Source organism: Gavialis gangeticus, unplaced genomic scaffold, assembly GCF_001723915.1.
Source record: "Gavialis gangeticus isolate Ggan-Ray unplaced genomic scaffold, GavGan_comp1, whole genome shotgun sequence".
NCBI lineage: Eukaryota > Metazoa > Chordata > Crocodylia > Gavialidae > Gavialis > Gavialis gangeticus.
This window is the reverse complement of record NW_017728993.1, coordinates 76,692,227-76,711,906: the sequence shown is the minus strand read 5'-3', so window position 1 is coordinate 76,711,906 and position 19,680 is coordinate 76,692,227. Positions and strand designations below refer to the sequence as shown.

Here is a 19,680-nt window from a genome sequence, read left to right as displayed (position 1 = left end):
AACCAGATGGGGATCAGCTCAACCCCACCCCTCCCTGGCTCCCCACCCTCTGGCCCCACACAGGCTAATATGCCCTGGGCCCCACACAGCCCTAAGCATGGCTCTGGACCCTGGGGACCATTTTCCAAAAGATTAGGAGTCTAAAGTTATGCTTCCCAAACCAGTTGCCAGATTGTCAGAAATAATGAACTCTAAAGCTACCACTGGGTTCTAGATTAATAGTTAGGCAACTTGTTTTTGCTCAGACTTTGGCTGTCCACAGTGCTGCTAAAGTCAGACTAGATTAAATACTGTAACCACTGACCACCTAAACTGAAAATCCCATAAATGTGACACCCAAAGTTCAGCAGAAATCTTGAAACTTTGATAAATTTCTAGGTCTCAGGTTGAGCTTTCCTCTTCACTCACACCTGTTTGCAGCATATTTGGAATTCACTCAGACAATACAAAGTGTGATATTCTCCAGATAAAATCCTGATCCTACAGATATCAGTGGGAATTTTGCCATTGATTTCATGGGAAGTCAGGATTTTTACTGACTGCTTCCAAGAGCAGGTCTGCATAGTTAATTTTTCTAATGCTCAGATTTTTACAATGGGTTGATATAATAATATCTTTACCTTGATAATATCATAGATATTGTGACCTCTATTATAAATATGTAGACATGTTTTTGGACTTTATGAAATGTATTGGATTCTAGACATCAAACAAGAAATTATTTGGGTAAGTCATATCTATCACAATTGTATAATTTCATTTATTTTTCTGATTATTCATAATCACTGCAAAATTATAAGAGGATTCACAAAAGATAAATCACATAAAATTATATTTTAAAAATTTTGTTAGAAGTGATTTCCTGAGCATTTAGAAAAGAATAACTTACAAATATGCACAAAGTTCAAACAATGGAAAACTTTCACTACCACACCCACTATTAATAATGCTAACTTTGCTTTTCATTCAGAGGGTGACTGCACTCCAGTGATCAATTATTTGTTTTGGTCTATTATTCACTAAGTACAAGTATTTGTATGTAATACTCACTTTGCTCATGTCTAGTCATATTGCATCGTATCCCAATATAGTTTACTGTGATTTACATTTGTATTTTATTGTTTTGCTACATACAGTGTAAGATCATACTAGCAAATTCATTAAATTCATCCTACAGTATTTAAATATCAAGCAATAAATATGTAAATAAATTATTCAATAATATTCACATATGTTCCACAATACTTTCTCCCAAACATTCTTTTAATACATTTATATATTTTATAAAATTGTTGCACACAGAAAACTGTCTACATTTCTAGAGAAAGTAAGTTGAGTGATTTAAGTGACCAAGAAAGGAATAGTGTTTTATATAATTGGAGGTATCTAATTTGCCTAATTATCTTCACTGCAATTTAAAAAATTGCAGATAAGTAACATACAAAATATCTTAGGCTGAACTCACATGAAGCAAGGGAAATCAAGGGAATGTGATGGTCCTTTACAAGTGGCTTCAAGCTATTTAAGCAATTGGGTATTGACACATGAAGGAGCATCTATTTAGTTGTAGCCTGAGAAATAATGCAAGATGGGTGCTCAATATGTTCATTAAGAGAAAATAGTACTGGAATAAGTATGTTTATGTACCATTTTACACTTAATTCTTTTTCTCACTCACATAATGATCTATGGATAATTTAGCAGAAGTTTCCATAAGTACCACAAAACTATATCATTAAAAAGGCAATTTTTTCCAAATATGAAGGAAAAAAGGTCTTTCAAGTGAAGATAATTTGGACATTTCAGTTTTGACTTCATTTGCTAGACGATATCTTTGAAATGGCTTTCTCCTTTTCCCTTCTCCTTGTCTTCTTTTTCTTGTACATTTTAGGCCTTTAAAATTTCATCTCAGAATATTCTTTAGATGATCACTCTTTAAGAAGTTAGTTTCAGCATTTTCAAAGATACTCATTTTCTTTTTACAGAATAAGAAAAACAAAATCAATCCCTAAAATGATCACAGATAGCCAGCTGAAAGCAATTTTTCACAAAAAGAAAATTAATGTATATTCTGTTACATTGTAATCGTTTTATTATGTATCTGTTGCAAATTGCACTAAAACACTACCTTTATTTAAACAGTGGAGTGAAATTCTTGCCTATCATTATCAATAACTGGGTATATTCTAGAAAAGCTTACTTTATTAGATCTAAGAAAGGTAGTGGCATAAACTCTGCAGAAGACTGAGGCCTCTATGTTGGACCTATAAGTTAACATAAAACCTATTTTAACAGTTTTGGTATAAAAATGTAAGCCAACCTGAGCTTCAGAAGAAGGTTGTTAATCTGTGGCCCGTGTGGATCCAGAGGGGTTGCAGTAGTGTGAAGGCACCTCCCTTTTAGGTGATGATGCCATAGGAACAGCAGATGCCACCCCACTTCTTTTTAAGTTCTAGAATTAGGCAAGAATCCTTACTTCTCCCACCTTCCCCTACATGATCAGTGGCACTTTCCAGTGTTTCCTCCTCCTTCCTCCATTGCCCACTGTTCCTGTTTTCACAAGCTGTCCTGGGGACAGAGGCTGGAGTGAGGGTAGAGGTGGGAGTGGCGGTGGGGGTGGGCTCAGGGCAGGCTCCAGAGCTTCTTTTGGCCACTATAGACAGGCTCTGTGGGGAACCAAGTTAAGCCAGGTATGGCAGCAGCAGTGGATGGGTTTATTCTCCCTGGCCAGCTCCCCCAGGGTGTTATCTGCCAGCCCAGGAGTAGGCAGGGGAGAAGGGAACCTACCAGATGCTGCTGCTGCCTCTGGCCAAAGCTGTTTGCAAGTGCAGCCCAGCTGGAGTGGAGCAAGAGCAGCTCTGAAGTCCCTCCCTCACCTCCAGTTGAGGGACAGCAGCAGTAGCAGGCAGGTGGGGGGAGGCGGGGAGTAGAGGAAATGTAATGCTGAGCACCAAGGGGAGCTAGGAAGGAGGGAAGATTTTACCTGATTGAGGGACTTTGATTCCTATTTCCATGGTGTGGTGTTTGCACCCCACTGAATGGAGAGAGGCTGGGGGAGTGCAGACCCCTGCAGTACCGATTGCTGTTGACATACCCCTTTATGAAACCCTGGATCTGCCCATGGGTATGGCAGTAAAACTGAAGAAGAATCCAGGATGATTTCTTTTAAACTAATATGTTCTCTGCTTCTGTGCCCTTGGGCAAGTTTTTCATGTTTGACAAAACTTATGAAGAGATGAGACACTTCCTAACATGTTAATGAGTATAGGCAGATAAAAGGCATCACCATAACAGTTATAAACGAAAAGGGATAGATGTATCAAGACAGACACTGAGCTAGCATAGACTGATATCTTGCCAATGAAAAAATGAGAGTTTAGATCAGGTGAAATATTTCCTATAAAATTCTAGTCTTACACTCTCCTTCCCTCTGTGGTGGTGGTACCCCTCAGGTGGTTTCTGCCCACTATCACCCCACCCAGGTGGTCCTGGGGGATTATGCCACTGTGGACCAAAGCACCGGGACCCACAAAGCTCATCAGCTGTGCAACCCAGCAGCAGCTTGTGCAGGCAGGTGTGACTGAGGAAAAAAAGAGAAAAAAGTGATGAGGACCCTGGGTTTTTTTTTCCACCCCAGAGCTTTCCTGCCTGCCTGAGCTGCACAGGGCCTGGTGCTTCCCTCCACATCAGTAGTGCCCTCAGGGACAATCTGGGTGGGCTGATAATAGGTGGGTGCTGCCACTGCCAAAGAGGGAAGCACTTGGCCCTGTGTAACTCAGGCAGGCAGGTTCCAGAAGGAAAAAAAAAAAAAAAAGATCAGGTTCCTCACTGCTTTTTTCTTTTTTTTTTTTTTTTTTTTTTTTTTTTTTTCCTCAGTCAAGCCTGCCTGCATGAGCTTCCACTGGGTTGCACAGCCCCTGAGCTGTGCAGGGCCTGGTGCTTCTCTCCACCATGGCAGCACCCCTCAGGACCACCTGGGCCAGGTGCTAGCCAGCAGGTGCCTTCTTGGGGGTGCTGCCACCATGGAGGGAAGATCCGGGGTCCCCCACAGCTCAGGGGCCACTTGGCCTATCAGCAGCTTGTCTCCTAGCCACAGGAGAGGCAGGTAGGCTCCAGCACCCCGTGCACCATCCCCGCCACCTTCCCACTGCCTGGGACCACCCCAAAATGGGCTGGCTTGCCCTGGGATAGAGCAGCAAGGTGGCAGGAGGGCTGCTGGGTATGCTGGCAGTGCGAGAAAGTGGTGGGGACAGTGCACAGGGCTTTGGAAGCCCACCAAGCCTGAGCTTCCCTGAGTATGTCTGGGCATCCAGCATCCCATGCACTGTTGCACTTTGTTACAAGGCAAACTAAAATATCTCAGATGGGTTTTACCTTGCTATGTAACAAAGTCACTGAAAGTGAAATATGCCACCAAATGTGTAAACAACAATGCCATTAAAATGATGTAAGAGGGTAATTAAGCTGCTTTAAAGCCAATTTTGTTGCATGTACAAGCACCCAAAGTTTGTATATGAAATCTACAAAGAAATCTTGTAAAAGACAAAGTGGTGTAATGGTGTTATTAGATATTTTTGTAAAGGATATATTTTTAAAGAACCAAATGCATGATGTTTCAAATAACCATTTCTGTCTTGTTTATTACTTTGACATTATATAAATGTGATGCTGCAAAAAAACCCAAACTGAAATACCCTAAATTCTGAGAAGCGGAATAATTTTGTTCTGAAAAATTCCATTTTTTATTGCTACATGTTTTTTTTTACTGATCGTCACAAGGTAATATTATTTTGAAAAGTCAATGAAAAGTTTGAACGCAGAGTGAAATAAAGATCAAATGCTAATCTTCCTTTAAGGAGGATTAACCTAACCTAATCCTTTAAGGAAGATTAATGTGTATTGTATAAGAATGTTAAATATGTCCCAAGAAATACAACACACAGAATGGCAATAATTAAACTTCAGTCCTTATTACATATAATTCTAAAACAATTTTATAATATGATAATGTGCTAAATGTTAAGTGAGGAACTGAATTTTTTTTAGATGTGTGTAAGTTATAGTTTTCCTTCCCCATGAGAATTTTTAAAAATAAATATTCTTGCTTGAATTGAAATGAAAGATTGAAATTTTGAAAAATTCATGAACTAAAAAAAAATGAAAAGATTTCAAATCAGATTAACTGGGAGGGCAGGGAGCTTGCAGGAGCTGTAAGCAGACCAAGAAACATGCCAGGTCATTGCTATTGACTCCAGATTTAGGACCGAGAGGCCTTGATCGGGGAGGGGGTGGGCACCCACCTTTGGTAAGGTGTCACATCCTATTTTTATAAAAAAAATAAGCAGCTGTAACTCAGATAATTACACGATCAGGTGGGTGGCAAATTGGCTAGTGGGATGCACCCAGAGAGTGGTGGTGGATGGGTTGGGATTGGCTTGGAAAGATGTGGGGAGTGGTTTCCCCCAGGGCTCAGTCCCTGGGCCAGTGCTGTTCAATATCTTCATCAGTGATTTGGACGAGGGGGTGGAGAGCACACTGTCCAAATTCCTGGATGACACCAATTTTATCAAGGGAGGACAACAGGGTATTGAAGATGCGCTATTTACCAGAGCACCCCTAGGAGTAACTAGGAATAATGGGTGCAAACTATTGGAGAGTAGATTCAGGTTAGACATTAGGAAGAAATTTTTTACAGTAAGGGTGGCCAGAATCTGGAATGGGCTTCTAAGAGAGGTGTTAGTATCACCTAACTTGGAGGTCTTCAAGAGGAGGCTTGATAGACACCTGGCTGGGGTCATCTGAGCTCGGTCGTCTTTCCTGCCAGGGGCAGGGGGTCAGACACAATGATCCTTTGTAGTCCCTTCCGACTCTACAATCTATGAATCTATTAAACCAAATTATGGGGCAAGATAGATACATTGGAGGGTAGGGAATGGATCCAGCTGGATTTGGACAGGCTGGAAAAGTGGGCAGAACAAAAAAGGATGCAGTTCAACAAAGATAAGTGCAGAGTGCTGCACCTAGGAAGAAGGAATCACCAATACACATACAGATTGGGGGATGACTTTCTAAGCAGCAGAGCAGCAGAAAAGGATCTCAGAGTCATAGTTGACTCAAAGATGAATATGAGTTGACGTGATGAAGTGATCAATAGAGCTAACCACACTCTATCATGCATTAACAGGTATATCACAAGCAGTTCTAAGGAGGTGATACTTCCCCTCTGTGGCATTGGTAAGGCCACAGCTGGAGTACTGCATCCAGTTTTGGGTGCCAGACTTCTAAAGGGATGTGGATAATCTTGAGAGGGTCCAGAGAAGGGCCACTCATATGGTTAGGGGCCTGCAGAAAAGGTCCTACGAGGGGAGATTGAGGGATATGAATCTCTTCAGCCTCTGTAAGAGAAGGCTGAGAGGGAATCTGATGGCCATCTAGAAATTCGTTGCAGGGAGCAGCAAGGAATAGGAGATAGTCTGTTTACCAAGGCGCCCCTTGGAGTAACTAGAAACAATGGCCACAAACTGACAGGGATCAGATTCAGATTAGACATTATGAAGAACTTCTTTATGGTTAGGGTTACCAGAATCTGGAATGGGCTCCCAAGGGAGGTGGTGCTCTTCCCTACTTTGGAGGTCTTTAAGATGAGACTGGACAAACACCTGGCTGGGGTCATCTGACACCAGCACCCTTTCCTGCCCTGGGGTAGGGGGTTGGACTCAATGATCTTCCAAGGTCCCTTCTGACCCTAAAAATCTATGAAATCTACATGAGGGGCTTATATTATTGTAACTACATACATTATAGAAAAAGCTCTCTCAAAAAAGGTGTTGCTTGGCTCCCTTCCTCCTGCTCTACAGCCACAGCACTGCTTATTCCTCTGTGTTCCTTTACTCCTTTCTTCCCTTATAGAGGAAGAAACATTGGTCCTTCAAGTCATTCGCATACCAAAAATTCCTATTTAAGAAAAAAAAGGAGGAAAAGAATAAGAAACACAGAGCATAAAAGTTCAAGAAGAGGTACAATGGAAAGGCTGAGCCTACATTCTGTATGGCAAGAGCACCAGAAATCACAGTAATACTACCATACCCTAAAGAAGAGTCTGGCTTAATTTAAATAGATTTATTAAATTTAGGGATCATAAAATGATTTGAAAGATGGCTGCTTGGCATTAATTTAGTAGGACAGAGGAGGTTTTCATAACTTAATTTGATTTTCAAAATCCATTTTTATTTAGAGATATGCATCTTTTATGGAGTACTATAGGTAAAAATTTTAATTCAGTAGCTAAATTTTGTTCTTCTTTAAGCCGAGACTAACTAGATACCACAAATTCCATATAAATATGTTTATATTCTACCACAAATCTAAACATATATATATTAACTATTTAAAACAGGCAATGATCTGTTTCCAAATGATTGTGTATATATCATTATTTAATTCTTTGAAAACATAATGGCATAATCTTTTAGGCTAGGGAAGGGACTGCTTGTACATTATGAAATAAACTGTGCAACAAGTTATGCTCTGAAAGGGGCTCGGTTCCTGCTCTTCTCTGAGTATTACTCCTACTATTGCATGAGCTCAAATGGTAGTTCTGGATATGTAAAACTGATCTTCAGCTGAGGGTGAATAGTAGAAAAGGGAGATGGTGAGAAAAAGAGTCTATGTCAGATGCTACATTGCATTACAGCATTTCAAATATGCGTATGCCAATATCTTTGATATGAAAAGAGTCATGTTATATAATAGGCACTTACATGAGGCAGGCAGCCATTGTAATGATTTGTTAAAAACACTTGTTGTAGAAAGGTACACAGCCTCTAAAAATAATTGTTAAATACTTATAAAAATTGAAATAATTTTACTAATATTCTTTAAAGGAATGGAGAGGGACTAAGCAATCCTTGATAACTTGCTTCATGGCAAATTATTATTATTCACATTAAACTGTCCACACTTGTTCTACTGAAATGGTTATACTGTATTATGCTAATAGTTACAGTGTTTTCAGAAGGTTATATAATGGTTATATTATGTTAATAGTTATGATGTTTTCCCAGAATACCCTGAATAAAATATTTTCCAATTCATCTTGTTATTCTAGTGCTATATATTCACATTTCTTCATTTTTTCTGTTCCTCTTCACAAAAGCCTTGATGATTTGCTAAGATGTGGGGTGACCTTTGCAGCCAATATGGTGGTTGTGGACAAGGAAAGTACAATGAGCGCTGAAGAAGACTACATGGCAGATGCCAAAACTATTGTAAATGTTCAAACGCTATTTAGGTAAGTGTTTTCATAAATAACCCATGCATATTTGTTAATCTTTAATTATTTAGAATTTTTTTATGATAGGAGGGATTGAGGCATTGCCTTTCAACTGTCTTTCTTCTTCCTCTCCTTTCCTTAAACATCTTATTCTATGATCAAGCAAAGTTGTTGTTTCTGCTTGACAAGCTACACAAGACTACTGAAGTGTTAGATTTCAGATTTGAGATTCAACTTCTCACATCCCAAGATGACCACCCATTTTCTTCAGAGTCTTCAGGAAGCAGTTGGCTATTTTGTGGGATGGGAAAGAAGCTAGTTAGCTGCTTCCTCAAAAAATCCACTAGAACTTTTCTCTCAATAAGATATCACATGATGAGAGAAGAATCTTAAACCCTTGAAGTATGTCCTGTGAGAAAGGGAAAAACTATAAGTAGGGTTGTTCGTGAAAATAGATATATACTAGCCAATTGCCTGTCAAGAATGAAGTGGGGGGCAGGGGAGAAGGGGGATGGGATGGAGTCACCTAACACCCCATGCTGCCATTGTTCTGCTTCTTGCAGGGAGTGGGGTGGGGGAGCCAAGACCAGTGCTGTTGGCCTTGGCTCTCCCACCCTGGCTGGTCCTCAGCGCTGCTTGGGAATCATGGTGGTGCTCCCCCACACTTGGAGCACTCTGGTTGGCTGTTTCCATCAGCCAGTCAGAGTGCAAATAAAGACGGGCAGACAGAATTAGGCTTTTATAATATTAGACTTAGGCTTTTATAATATGCATATAGAGGGCATGCTCACATCAGCTGGTTACCCAAGGTAAACACATGTGGAGACTTACGGCTGTATAGGTGTTACATGGTAACTGCCCATGTGAAAGCCTTACAGTGAATGCAAACTACCTTGTGATTTCTTAGTTCTTGATGTTGTGTAGTTTACATTTACTATGGAATAAGAGCATGTCCAGAGTCATTGGCATAGTAGCTACAGGAGGAAGCTTTTTTGTTCTCACCCTAGTTTACCTTGTTCTTGTGTCAATGCCCATCATAATTTGGAGTGGCATACAAATACCTAGTTTGCTCCTATATTTGCACCAAATTAGTTTTTTGTGCCTTTTGATTTAAGAATGATAAATCAGAAAGGAGGCTGAGAAACTGGTGCTCAGTCAAAGATTTAGGTAATTTAGGGCAGGATTTGGTCTGTGAATTTCCCCTAAAGCCTCAGTTTCAGTTCAGTATAACATGTCTAACTTTGTGACACAGCAAAGCACTTAAGCATAAGCTTCACTCTAAGCATATGAAGAGGATAAAAGAGCCAACAAGATTATTTATGTATTAGAAGTTACATGTGTACTTAATAAGTTGCTGAATAGGGTCAACAGTTCTAAAAATGAGCAAGTGGTTCATATCAAAGAGTTTTTTTGCAGAGAAGCACAATTTAAGGATTCATCTTGCAGTCCTCCTAATCAATGACAGTTCAGTCACTGACTTTGCACAAATTACAAGGAAGAAAGACATGTAGGCCTGCGCCCTTCATTTTAAGAAATACATAACATAACTTGTTACGATTTCATCTGCAAAAGTAGTGCAAATTGCATTCCATTTCATAAGAACAAAATATTTTGAGAGAGACTTATTATGAACTTAACAGAGAAACATAGTGGAAAATACAGGCTATCTCATCATCATACACATGCTGATGAAACTGCACAGGCAACCACTGTTGCTTTTTAACTTTTGAGTGCTTGACTTTGCAACATGAATAGTGCTGTTTTAACACAGTTGTATGTGGTTGCATGTGAAATATTCAATCAAAAACTGGTGTTTAGTTTGCAACTATGATGAAGCTTAAAACTTGACTGTCAGTGGTTTTTCTTCAATTTATCCCACATACTGGGCTTGTACTTTTCAAGAACATACTTCCTGTAATAAATATAAAATGTTTGACGGTTAAACTTGGAGTTAAATATAAATTTTTCATCTACTGATTAATTTTGCTTTATGTTGGAAGATACCTGTGAAATAAATGAAAACTGCAGTATGTGTCACAAGCATGCAAACATGAATGATACTACCTCTCTTAACAGCTTTTTTCACTAGATGGCAACTCTAACACATAGCTGAAATATAACTTTCTTTAAATATATAGCATTCTAAAAGAAGACCAATTAATGATTTTTAATCCATTTAGAAGATCTCACAATAGGTTTTGAAATGTCTATAATTAGATGGAAAACCTTTACTAGTACTATTTTATAAATAATGTAATATGAGTAAAGTATTAATAACATATAGAAACAATTTTTACAGACAAAACATAGGACTGGAATTGAACAAATGCATTATTCATGGAATTTTGTGACAGTATATTTTATTAGAGTACATGTTTAAACAATTAGTTTAACCATCTTATTAAATCTAACTAGGGGTATAGGGATGCTATATTTCAATACAGCAATAAGATTTAAGAGGAAATGTGGCAGAAAAAAAAGAAGATGTTGAACCCAAAATAATCTAGGTTACACAAAGAAATTTAAGCTTGAAATAGGATGTTTAATACATGCAAGTATAATGTGATATTGTTTGGTAGAAATACTCCATAAGAATGTTTTCAAAGTTGTTGGTAGGGAAGTAGACCTATGGAATTTGTCATATCAGCATGAAAAATATGTTAAACATGGGTCTAGATTTTAGTTATGAATTGAAAATAAGCATCCTTAAAAAGAGTGAGTAACTAGGTGGTGTAACCAGGGAAAATGGCTCCCCCACTGACTTGGGGGCAGGGGACATGTAGAAAATAATGCTGCCACCACAGCCCCACCTAATCATTCCAGTGGTATGATGGCATCTGGAAGTTGCCACTGCCCTTCTGCGTCACAACTGGCTGGGATTCCTGGATACATTGTTATGCCTCTGTACTGAGCGTTTCATGGAAACGTTGTAGAAGGATTTAAAAATCGCTGGAGTATTTTGCTAAATATATTGTTTTCACACGGATCACTGTAGTTCTCTTTGCATCTTCGGTGTTAGGTAAAGTGAATATTTTAGTCGCACCAAATCCACGCTACTGCAGCAGCCTCATGCAACATACAGAGCAGCAACAGCTGGGTGCAAGGACTCTGTGCTGTTGCTGTATTAGTAGAAGTCAGAGCAGCATTATCTGCACCAGCAGCAGCTGGGGACTTGGGGTCTCTACACATGAGTGCAGAGGCTGCTCCGATGTGCTGGAATTCCAGCATGTCAGAGCAGACTCAATTAATCAGGTCTGCCGGAGCATGCAATTGCCATGCTCCAGCAGCCTCCTGCATCTTGTGTGTCAGTGTCCCCCCACTTAAAAATGGCAGTTGGGGGGCACATGAACTAGAGCTTGTTGAATGAGCTTTTGTTCAAGCACACCTGTCTCTATTTTTAAGCATGGAAATATAGGGGATGTAATTAGATCTGCTCTCGGAGCTGCTGTTATTACAAGTGCTGCCCCTCTCCACCCTCAAATAACGTGTAAAAGTGCCCCTTGAGTTCCCAGGGAAGGTAACACTGATTCCTCCCTCCCCACTCTGGTCTCCAGGGTTTGACATCCTCTTCCACTCAGGGTTTTGTCCATGGCACAGAACTTGATAGTTATTCCTCTACCAAGCGTTTTATTCACAACTATAAGAATAAACTAAGACTCTTAAAGCCAACAGGAATGAACTAAGTAACTTCAACGAAAGTAGCAGGCCCTGAAAACATAAAATATTGCAATACCTTTTTGCCTTTTAATAGCTTAATGGCCTAAGCTGTTAGATCTTATAAAGCCAGGCACCCATTTCTCATATAAATTATAAATTCTGACATTGCTTTGTGGTTTAGATGAATTAAATATTTTGCCTAATTTAAATAATTCTTCTCCTGCCACACACCCTTAAAGGATAAAAGTTCAGTTTATGGCATTTCCTTTTTTATCCATTGAAGGCTAGAAACATACCAAGCTGTAGCAGGTTGCCACCTCATGGCCTCTTCAGCAAGGCTTTTGTTCCCTGAGCATCTTTCAGGGACCCCCAGTAATAAACAGAGTTTTTAAAAACCATTTGGCTTTTGTTTCCTTGGGCATCTGTCAGTATTGCCTAGTAATATATGGAGTATTGTAAAAAATAAAGCAAATAAACAAAAAAGCCTTCTTGTCCTAGACACTGAGAGGTGTCCCCCATGGCTCCAGCCTTCCTGTAGCAGGCTTATCTTCCCTCATAGCTCAGCAACCTCTTGCTCTGGTGCTTCTTCTCTGCAGCCTCTCTGGTTCTCTTTGCTGGGGTTTTGACTCCCAGTGAGCCACTACCTCATTAGCTTTCACGCAGCTGCTGCCTCTCAGCCAGACTGACTGTCTCCTTTTAATGGGACAGGCACACTATTATCCATGCCAATTAAAATGATGGCACAACATCACCTTATTTTCTTTAACTATAGCTTAAAGGGAGTAAATGGGTATGAATCCAATGGTCTCACTGAATATAACGTGGATCGTTAATCTTTTGGATGTAAAGGAACAAGCTTAGCTCAGTTTAAAAGTATAAATAAAACATCCTGCTTGGGCTGTCCATAGGCTATAGCTGGTTTCGAGGTAAAACATGACATTGACCAGGAAAAACAAGCTGACAGCCCACTGTTAGGAGGTTCATCCTCTACCTCTTTACTAGACAACACTTGACTCTACAATGGGATTGCCTTATGGGATGGGATGGGCCCTGGTGTGGCCATGGCACCCCCTAGTGGCCATAGTAACCCTGCCCTAGTCTAGTTTCTCTGTGTACCACTTCTCTCCCCTGCCCCCTTGCGGTCTCACGTGCAAGGCCTCAATGAAAATGTTCTATAACAGTGGCAGAGTCATCTGTCCCACCCCCCACCTCACCCCCCAGCATCTTGGAGTGATCTTACGATGCTGCCTTAACCCTAACTTCATTTACTTAGTTGGACCCCTTAGTCCACTACCAGATACCTATCCTGAGCCCTGATGGCACTTATCAGGCACCTCTCATATCCCCATAGGTCTTATGGTGTTAATCATGCCTTTGGGGTGGCATTTGTGGCCTCCAGCTGCCACTATAGCTACACGTTTGCCTCGCAGGTGTCACTCAGTCACCATTTTGTAGGGCTTCCTGTCCTCATCCATATGTTCTGCCCCTCAGACTCTAATCTTTTTGTTCAAGCTTCAGCCTTTATAGGCTTTACCTCTTTTCTCCCACTGAGGCCCTCAACCCTGGCCCACTGTTTCAGGCTTTGGGTCCCTAGCCTCAGCCTCACTGCATCTCAGCCTCATGCAGGGCTTAAAACAGAAAGGCCAAGACACCCTGCTGTCTCCTATCTGGTCCTACAGCCACAACCCAAACCACTGGTTATAACTATAACTGAAACACAAGCAACTGCTTCTAACTAAACTCAAAACCCACTTTTGTGTCACTATCCCACAGTCTGTTCTACTTCCCTAGTGGCTCTCTCTTTCCTGCTCTCTAGAGCACCTCAGGTGCCTGTGGGATTGTGTCCAGCAACTTCATTCACCCACCATCCCAGCAGCTCTTCTTCTTGCAGAGGTCAGAGTCAGACTGCTCTGCTCAAGAGATGAGCTTATATCCCTCTGAGTACCACCCTTCCTGTCACATGCTTTCTCCATCATGGACAGTGGCTTCCAATAAGCCTGATGCTTCTACTATACTGCTGTAGCTAATCTGGAGCTCTGCCCCTATTTTCCTACTGTAATGCAACTAGCTCCTAGGTAGGCACTTGCAGCCCTATAACCCCATATCTTGACCTTATCTTGCTGCTTACTCCAGTATAGCTAGCTTTAGCTCAGTTCATCTGTCCCTCTTAAACAGTGACGGGGCAGACAGCCTGTCATTTGGGGACCTGTCATTTGGGGACTTCCCCTGATATTGCAATGCCTTCTTACTCAGGCTTTTGCTTAGAGGCAATTAGCATTGCCACTGCATCTCTGCTGCCAAATTTCCAAGCCCCATGTGGCTAGACTGGCCTCAGCCAGGCTGGCCCTGTGCAGAGGGATTGGGCCCCACTCCCATGTGGCTGGATTAAGCTGGGGCTTGTCCCGGCCAGGACTAGATCTAGCCATGTTGCAACAGCTCAGACAGGACCCTATAAAGCCATGCAGCAATATCCCAGCCAGGTCCTGTGGGATGTGTGGGATAAGATGCCAGTCAGGTCATTTGGACTGAGCCCTAGTTGTGCCAGCACCATGCACTGAATTGGGCCCATGGACCCCATGGACTCTTTCTACCTGTAGACAGAGCCATCACCACTCATTTGGCCTGTGAGCCAAAAAGTTTGGGCATCACTGCTGTAGATGATTAAATTACAATCTCCCCATTGCAGAGATCCCCATTGCAGAGATAGACTAAGGAGACTGTTGTAACTTTCAGTGTCATGTTACTTTTACTTTAGTTCCCCACTTTTCTTAGTTCAGGGGTCAGGCAAATTGCTCTGAGTCTATACTATTAAAATAATATTTTCCCTTCTATAGCTTTCTGTACTTCCCCGCATTGGCATAAAGGGCAAGAGACAGACTTGCCTCAAACTGTTGAAGTAACTGCATAATATTTCACTTCTAGTACCACTAGGGAGCAGTCTTAACTAATACATGCAGCTTCAGTAGCCAAAGAAGTAGTTTTGAATTTGATTTGCTAAGAATACTCATTTTTCAAAACCTGGTTAAGGTCTAAATCCAGATGTACCAGAAACTCAATAACCACGGCTTACACATTCAGTGATGTATATCTAGTTATAAAATCAGATGTTAATCCACCCGTTACCATTGGTTGTAAGTATTACATTGTTAATATTTATATTTGAATGCCTGGCTGATATAAGACATTAATGCAAGAAGATCCCTTTCCAGCAAAATCTTTGATAATTATGCACTACATGATGCAGAATTAATTCGGAAATAAGCCGGAATTGAAAGAAGATTTTTTTAAAAGAAAATTTTTTAAAAATGCCATTAAATTGATACAATTATAGTCATGATTTATTTAACACATGCATATACATTGGTAATAATTCATTCCAGGATTCCTTAAATCCCAGCAGGGACGAACAAACCCTGTCCAGTACCACTGAATATCAGAAGTTGCATGCTTCAGTCTGTGAACTAAAGAATCAGGAAGGTACAGCATTTGTGTATGGTCAGACTCCTGTATAAAATATCCTCTTTGTGTCTGATGCTTCTGAGTTTACACTGTTCTTAACAATGGGGGAAACTATAATGCAGAAGTGTTTCTTGCAAAGTAAATTTGCTAATGCTGCTTTTCAATACAGGATCACTGTAGGATTCTAGGGAATTGCCATTGTTGTCAGGATGGACTCTGTCACTATTCTTATCTGAACCTGTTAGTGTTATTAGCCGGTTAGGCATTTCCTATCACATCAGACTTCTTCATTTTGGATGGTCGGGGAATGTGCTGTCAGGATATCAACTGTGATGCTCTTCCCCTAATGATTTCACTATTACAAGAAAGAGGCCACAGTTCTTAGTGACAAAGGGTGCTTTTACATGTGCTCTGGGATTTGAGGGAGGGGCATTTTAATTAGAGAAGCTCTGAGAGCTGCTCTAATTAAAGTGCATGCAGCCTCTTGTGTATCAGCGTTCCTGCAGTTCAAAATGGTGGCAGGGTCACTTTATGTAAAGGTTGTCAAACAAGCTTTTGTTAAAGCATCCCCACCACCATTTTGAAGTGTGGGGACACTGATATATGAGATGGAGAGGCTGGTTGGTGCTCAGTAATTACCATGCTCCAGTTTACCTTAGATCAGGTGGATATGTTAACTCAATCTAACCTTTCCCTAGCCTCCCCAAACATCTGTACTTAGCCTATATGTTACCCTTGTGAAGCACCTAACAAACTACTTTTCCAGAACTTCCATGCAAGCCATATATGCTTCACCAAGCCATGCCTAGTTGTGTTCACTGAGGCCTACCTTCAATCCATGCTATTAGCAGGGCTTCTGTATAATTAGAATATACACTAATGAATGGTTATACCAGTTCATACTCCACCGAGGCCTGCATGCACCACATTAAACATAACCCTATACAGTTACAAAACTATACAGATAACCAAGTTGCAACCAGATTTTAGCCATATTCTGGCAGTACTTGCCCAGCTAAAGCGCTCACTTAAGTCAATGTCAGTGTTTTCTTCTTGATCAGGAATGGGAAGATAGCTTAGACCTTCCTAAGGATATTTTAACAACAACATTTCTCACAAAGACCCATACAGAGAAGGATTCCATGAAGTGTCGGAAAAAAATGTAGTTCTTGATCCCATGACACTGGGTTATCCTTCATGGTGAGAATCTGAAATGATTTTAAAACATCACAACAATGATTTTTACATCACAACTCCCAGTCTAACTCTGGTTTTGGAATAGCTCTTGAAACTGAGCACTGTTTTGAGTATGCATTTGAAGTCTGCTACACACAAGTTTAAGAGAAAAACGTACACTTGTGAATGAAAAAGGTTCTATAAAGTCACATTTGGGCCCCATTGTGTATTTCACACAAAAATGGTTTAATCATAATCTTCCCTTAACAGATCCAGTGTTAACATTCATTTACTGTAGTATCTTTAGTAGCCTTTCATAAATATGTTGTAAAAGCAAGCAAGCAAGCAAAAGTCAAATGTGTTTGTTTGTTTGTAAACCTTTGTTATCTGGTTCATGAAGAGACAGAGTTTTTAAATCCTCCTTCCCATTAAAGTGTTCAATATTGCAGTATATTAGTGATATCCTAACTTTGCTGCTGGCCACTTCTAAAGAACCAATAAAAGCTTTTGAGCCAAAGCTTCTTTTATAGGAGATTTTATTTAATGATTTTAACTTATGATATTTAGTTTATTTATGTCTTTATATAGTCAGAAGACTTCAGAGCTTTGTGAGGCCTCAGTGGGCATATCTACACGTGCAATTACAGCGTCTGAGTAAACTGCGGAGCTTATTGCTCTGGAGCTAATTGCTCCCAGGTGCATGTTTTGAATGTACACCTGGGAGCAGTTAACTCTGGAGCAATAAGATCCACAGTTTATTCAGGTGCAGCATGTGGATTGGGGCTGAGCAACCCTGGCTGGCAGGGGACCTAGGGGGTCAGCCTGCCAGCATAGGGCTGCTCCCCCCCAGTTTAAAGTGCTGTGGCAGGGGCATGAGGAAGCTTCAGCATGGGGCTAGCCAGCAGACACCCCCCACGCTGACGCACCCTCAAACAAGTACTATCCTGCTGTGGATTAAATTAGTTTACTATAGCCCAATAGGGGCACACATGTAGAAACCAAGACTTTTGCTGCACAGCTAATTAGTTGACTGCGTAGTAAACATCTTGTGTAGACACATCCAATTTTATGCTATTTTTGAAAGACTTAAGCTTTTCCTATAGAACAGTTCCAAAGTTGTGATGTAGTTTCATTTAATCTCTGCCTAGAATAACATGTTTACTAAAATTTCTTACGGTTGAGTGCTAATATGATGGTAGTCTATAACGGTTGCAGGCACTACCTCTATGTTAGCTCTATGTTACCTAATCCTGTTTAGAGCAGATGTAACCTCATGTGGTAATTAAACTCAAGCATTTGGTCGAAACGAATGCTCTCACTATTTCTAGTGTTTCTATAGCTGCAAATATAGCTACTGCCACAGTAGGCTACATTAAGAAATCCATTTGTACAGACGAATTTAGGATTCATCCTGACAAATGCTTTACCTTTGTTTGCTTTCCTATCCTAATGAAGCCTATCCACAAGCTTGATGTGAAAGGACCCTGTACTACAGTGGATTGAAGCCTTTCAGGATATACCTATTTTTATATTATTTGATACTAACTGCTTAACCAGGTGCTTTCAGTAAAACTGTATCAAAGTGGTTTACTGACTGCTTTTATAATGTTATATCTAGTTTGGAAAGACAGGTTAGATTTCCTACCAGAGTCCATTGTCTGAGAGAGAGGCTATTGCAAGCAGTTTTCAATCTCCAAGTTTCCCATTTCGCAGCAGACTTACAACACAGCTCTCTCTTCTCTACACACTTTTGCCAAGTACTATTACTTAGATTTTTCATGCCAAGCCAGATTGAGAAACACGGTTGAAATGCCTAGGCTTGAATTACCTTATGTGCTTTAATTGGCTTTTCACTGGCAGTGTTATTTATTTCTTAGCTAAGATTTTACCTTGATAATCTGAGGATTAAATGACAGCAGAACATTACAGTTAGTCTTTGGAGCCCACCATTTTTATTATATTTAAAATTTTTCATGGAATGACAGTAGAAACATCTACTGCAATATTAGTTTCAATTGAGTTGAAGATTCGATAACATTTCACTCCCTTTCCTTGGTTATTGGCCGCTGTTATGGGAGTATTTTCACCTACTGCTTCCAGAGAACTAATAATCGGTGCAACGTTGACCACACAAGTTAGCTAAGTTATCCTGAAACAGAAAAAATAGGTTGTACGAGATTACATTTTATAGCGTTAGGAGCTCCGTTAAGTCTATGTCATTGTTTATAACCTAGTGTGAGAATGTATTGAGATGTGGCATTTCAGACAACCATCCCTCAGATGCAAGCAATCCATATCATTTTCAGCTCACTTCACACAAGGCAACAGATTACATTTTAAATTATTGGACAGGTATCTCTGTCATTGTTAAGAAAGTAATTAGAGAAAGAGATGATTTCTTCTAACACAGAACAAGGATCCTGATTAGCCTAATGTTCCCCAGTCTCATTTTCCTGCTTCGTGCTTGAGCTATAGAGAACATTCTTGTGTGCCTGTGCCCACTTTCCTCCCTCTCTGTCCTGCCTTTTTGATTTCCTGCAGAAAAACAAAATGAACCAAACCAAGCAAAACAAAAAAAACCTTAAAACAACATCTGCTTCTCTGAAACCCCATTGAAATCATTACCTTAATCTTAAGCTTTTACAATATACTGTATATCCTGTAAATTCAACAGGAAACAATTTGATAAATTCAAGTCTTTGATGACATAGAGAAAAAGAATAAACAACATAGGATAGTAAAATAAAACAGTGTTATTTGCCTTGTCACTACAAGTATTTTTTGCTACTTTGTCTAATAAGTAAATGGCCGGTTGCAGCTTTGAATTCATCTGATTATATAAATCTAAATCGTGTCTTTGTTAATTAGAACAGCTGTTTGTGTTCACTAGTCAATGTGATTATTAGCCAAAAGGCCTTCATGACTGAGTCACATTGGGAGAAAACAATTTTTACTTATGCATCAATGGCAGTAGAGTCTAGGGAAACTCAGGCTGCCATCACAGTTCAAATTTAACTGAATTTTAAGCTTATTTCAAGAAAGACATAGCCTGTTCACACAACTATAATTCAGTGGTGCAATATATTGGCTTTTTTCTGTAAAAAAAAAAAAAAAAA

At 40.1% G+C, this 19,680-nt stretch overlaps 1 protein-coding gene across 1 annotated transcript in view; it reads left to right on the top strand.

The window, feature by feature from the left end:
• Positions 1–19,680, top strand: part of KCNT2 (potassium sodium-activated channel subfamily T member 2) — a 451,804-nt gene that overhangs the window by 366,911 nt on the left and 65,213 nt on the right. Inside the window, exon 22 of the mRNA XM_019502030.1 lies at positions 8,156–8,290. Within this exon, the coding sequence (XP_019357575.1) occupies positions 8,156–8,290 (135 nt within the window). The remainder of the gene's footprint in view (positions 1–8,155; positions 8,291–19,680) is intronic.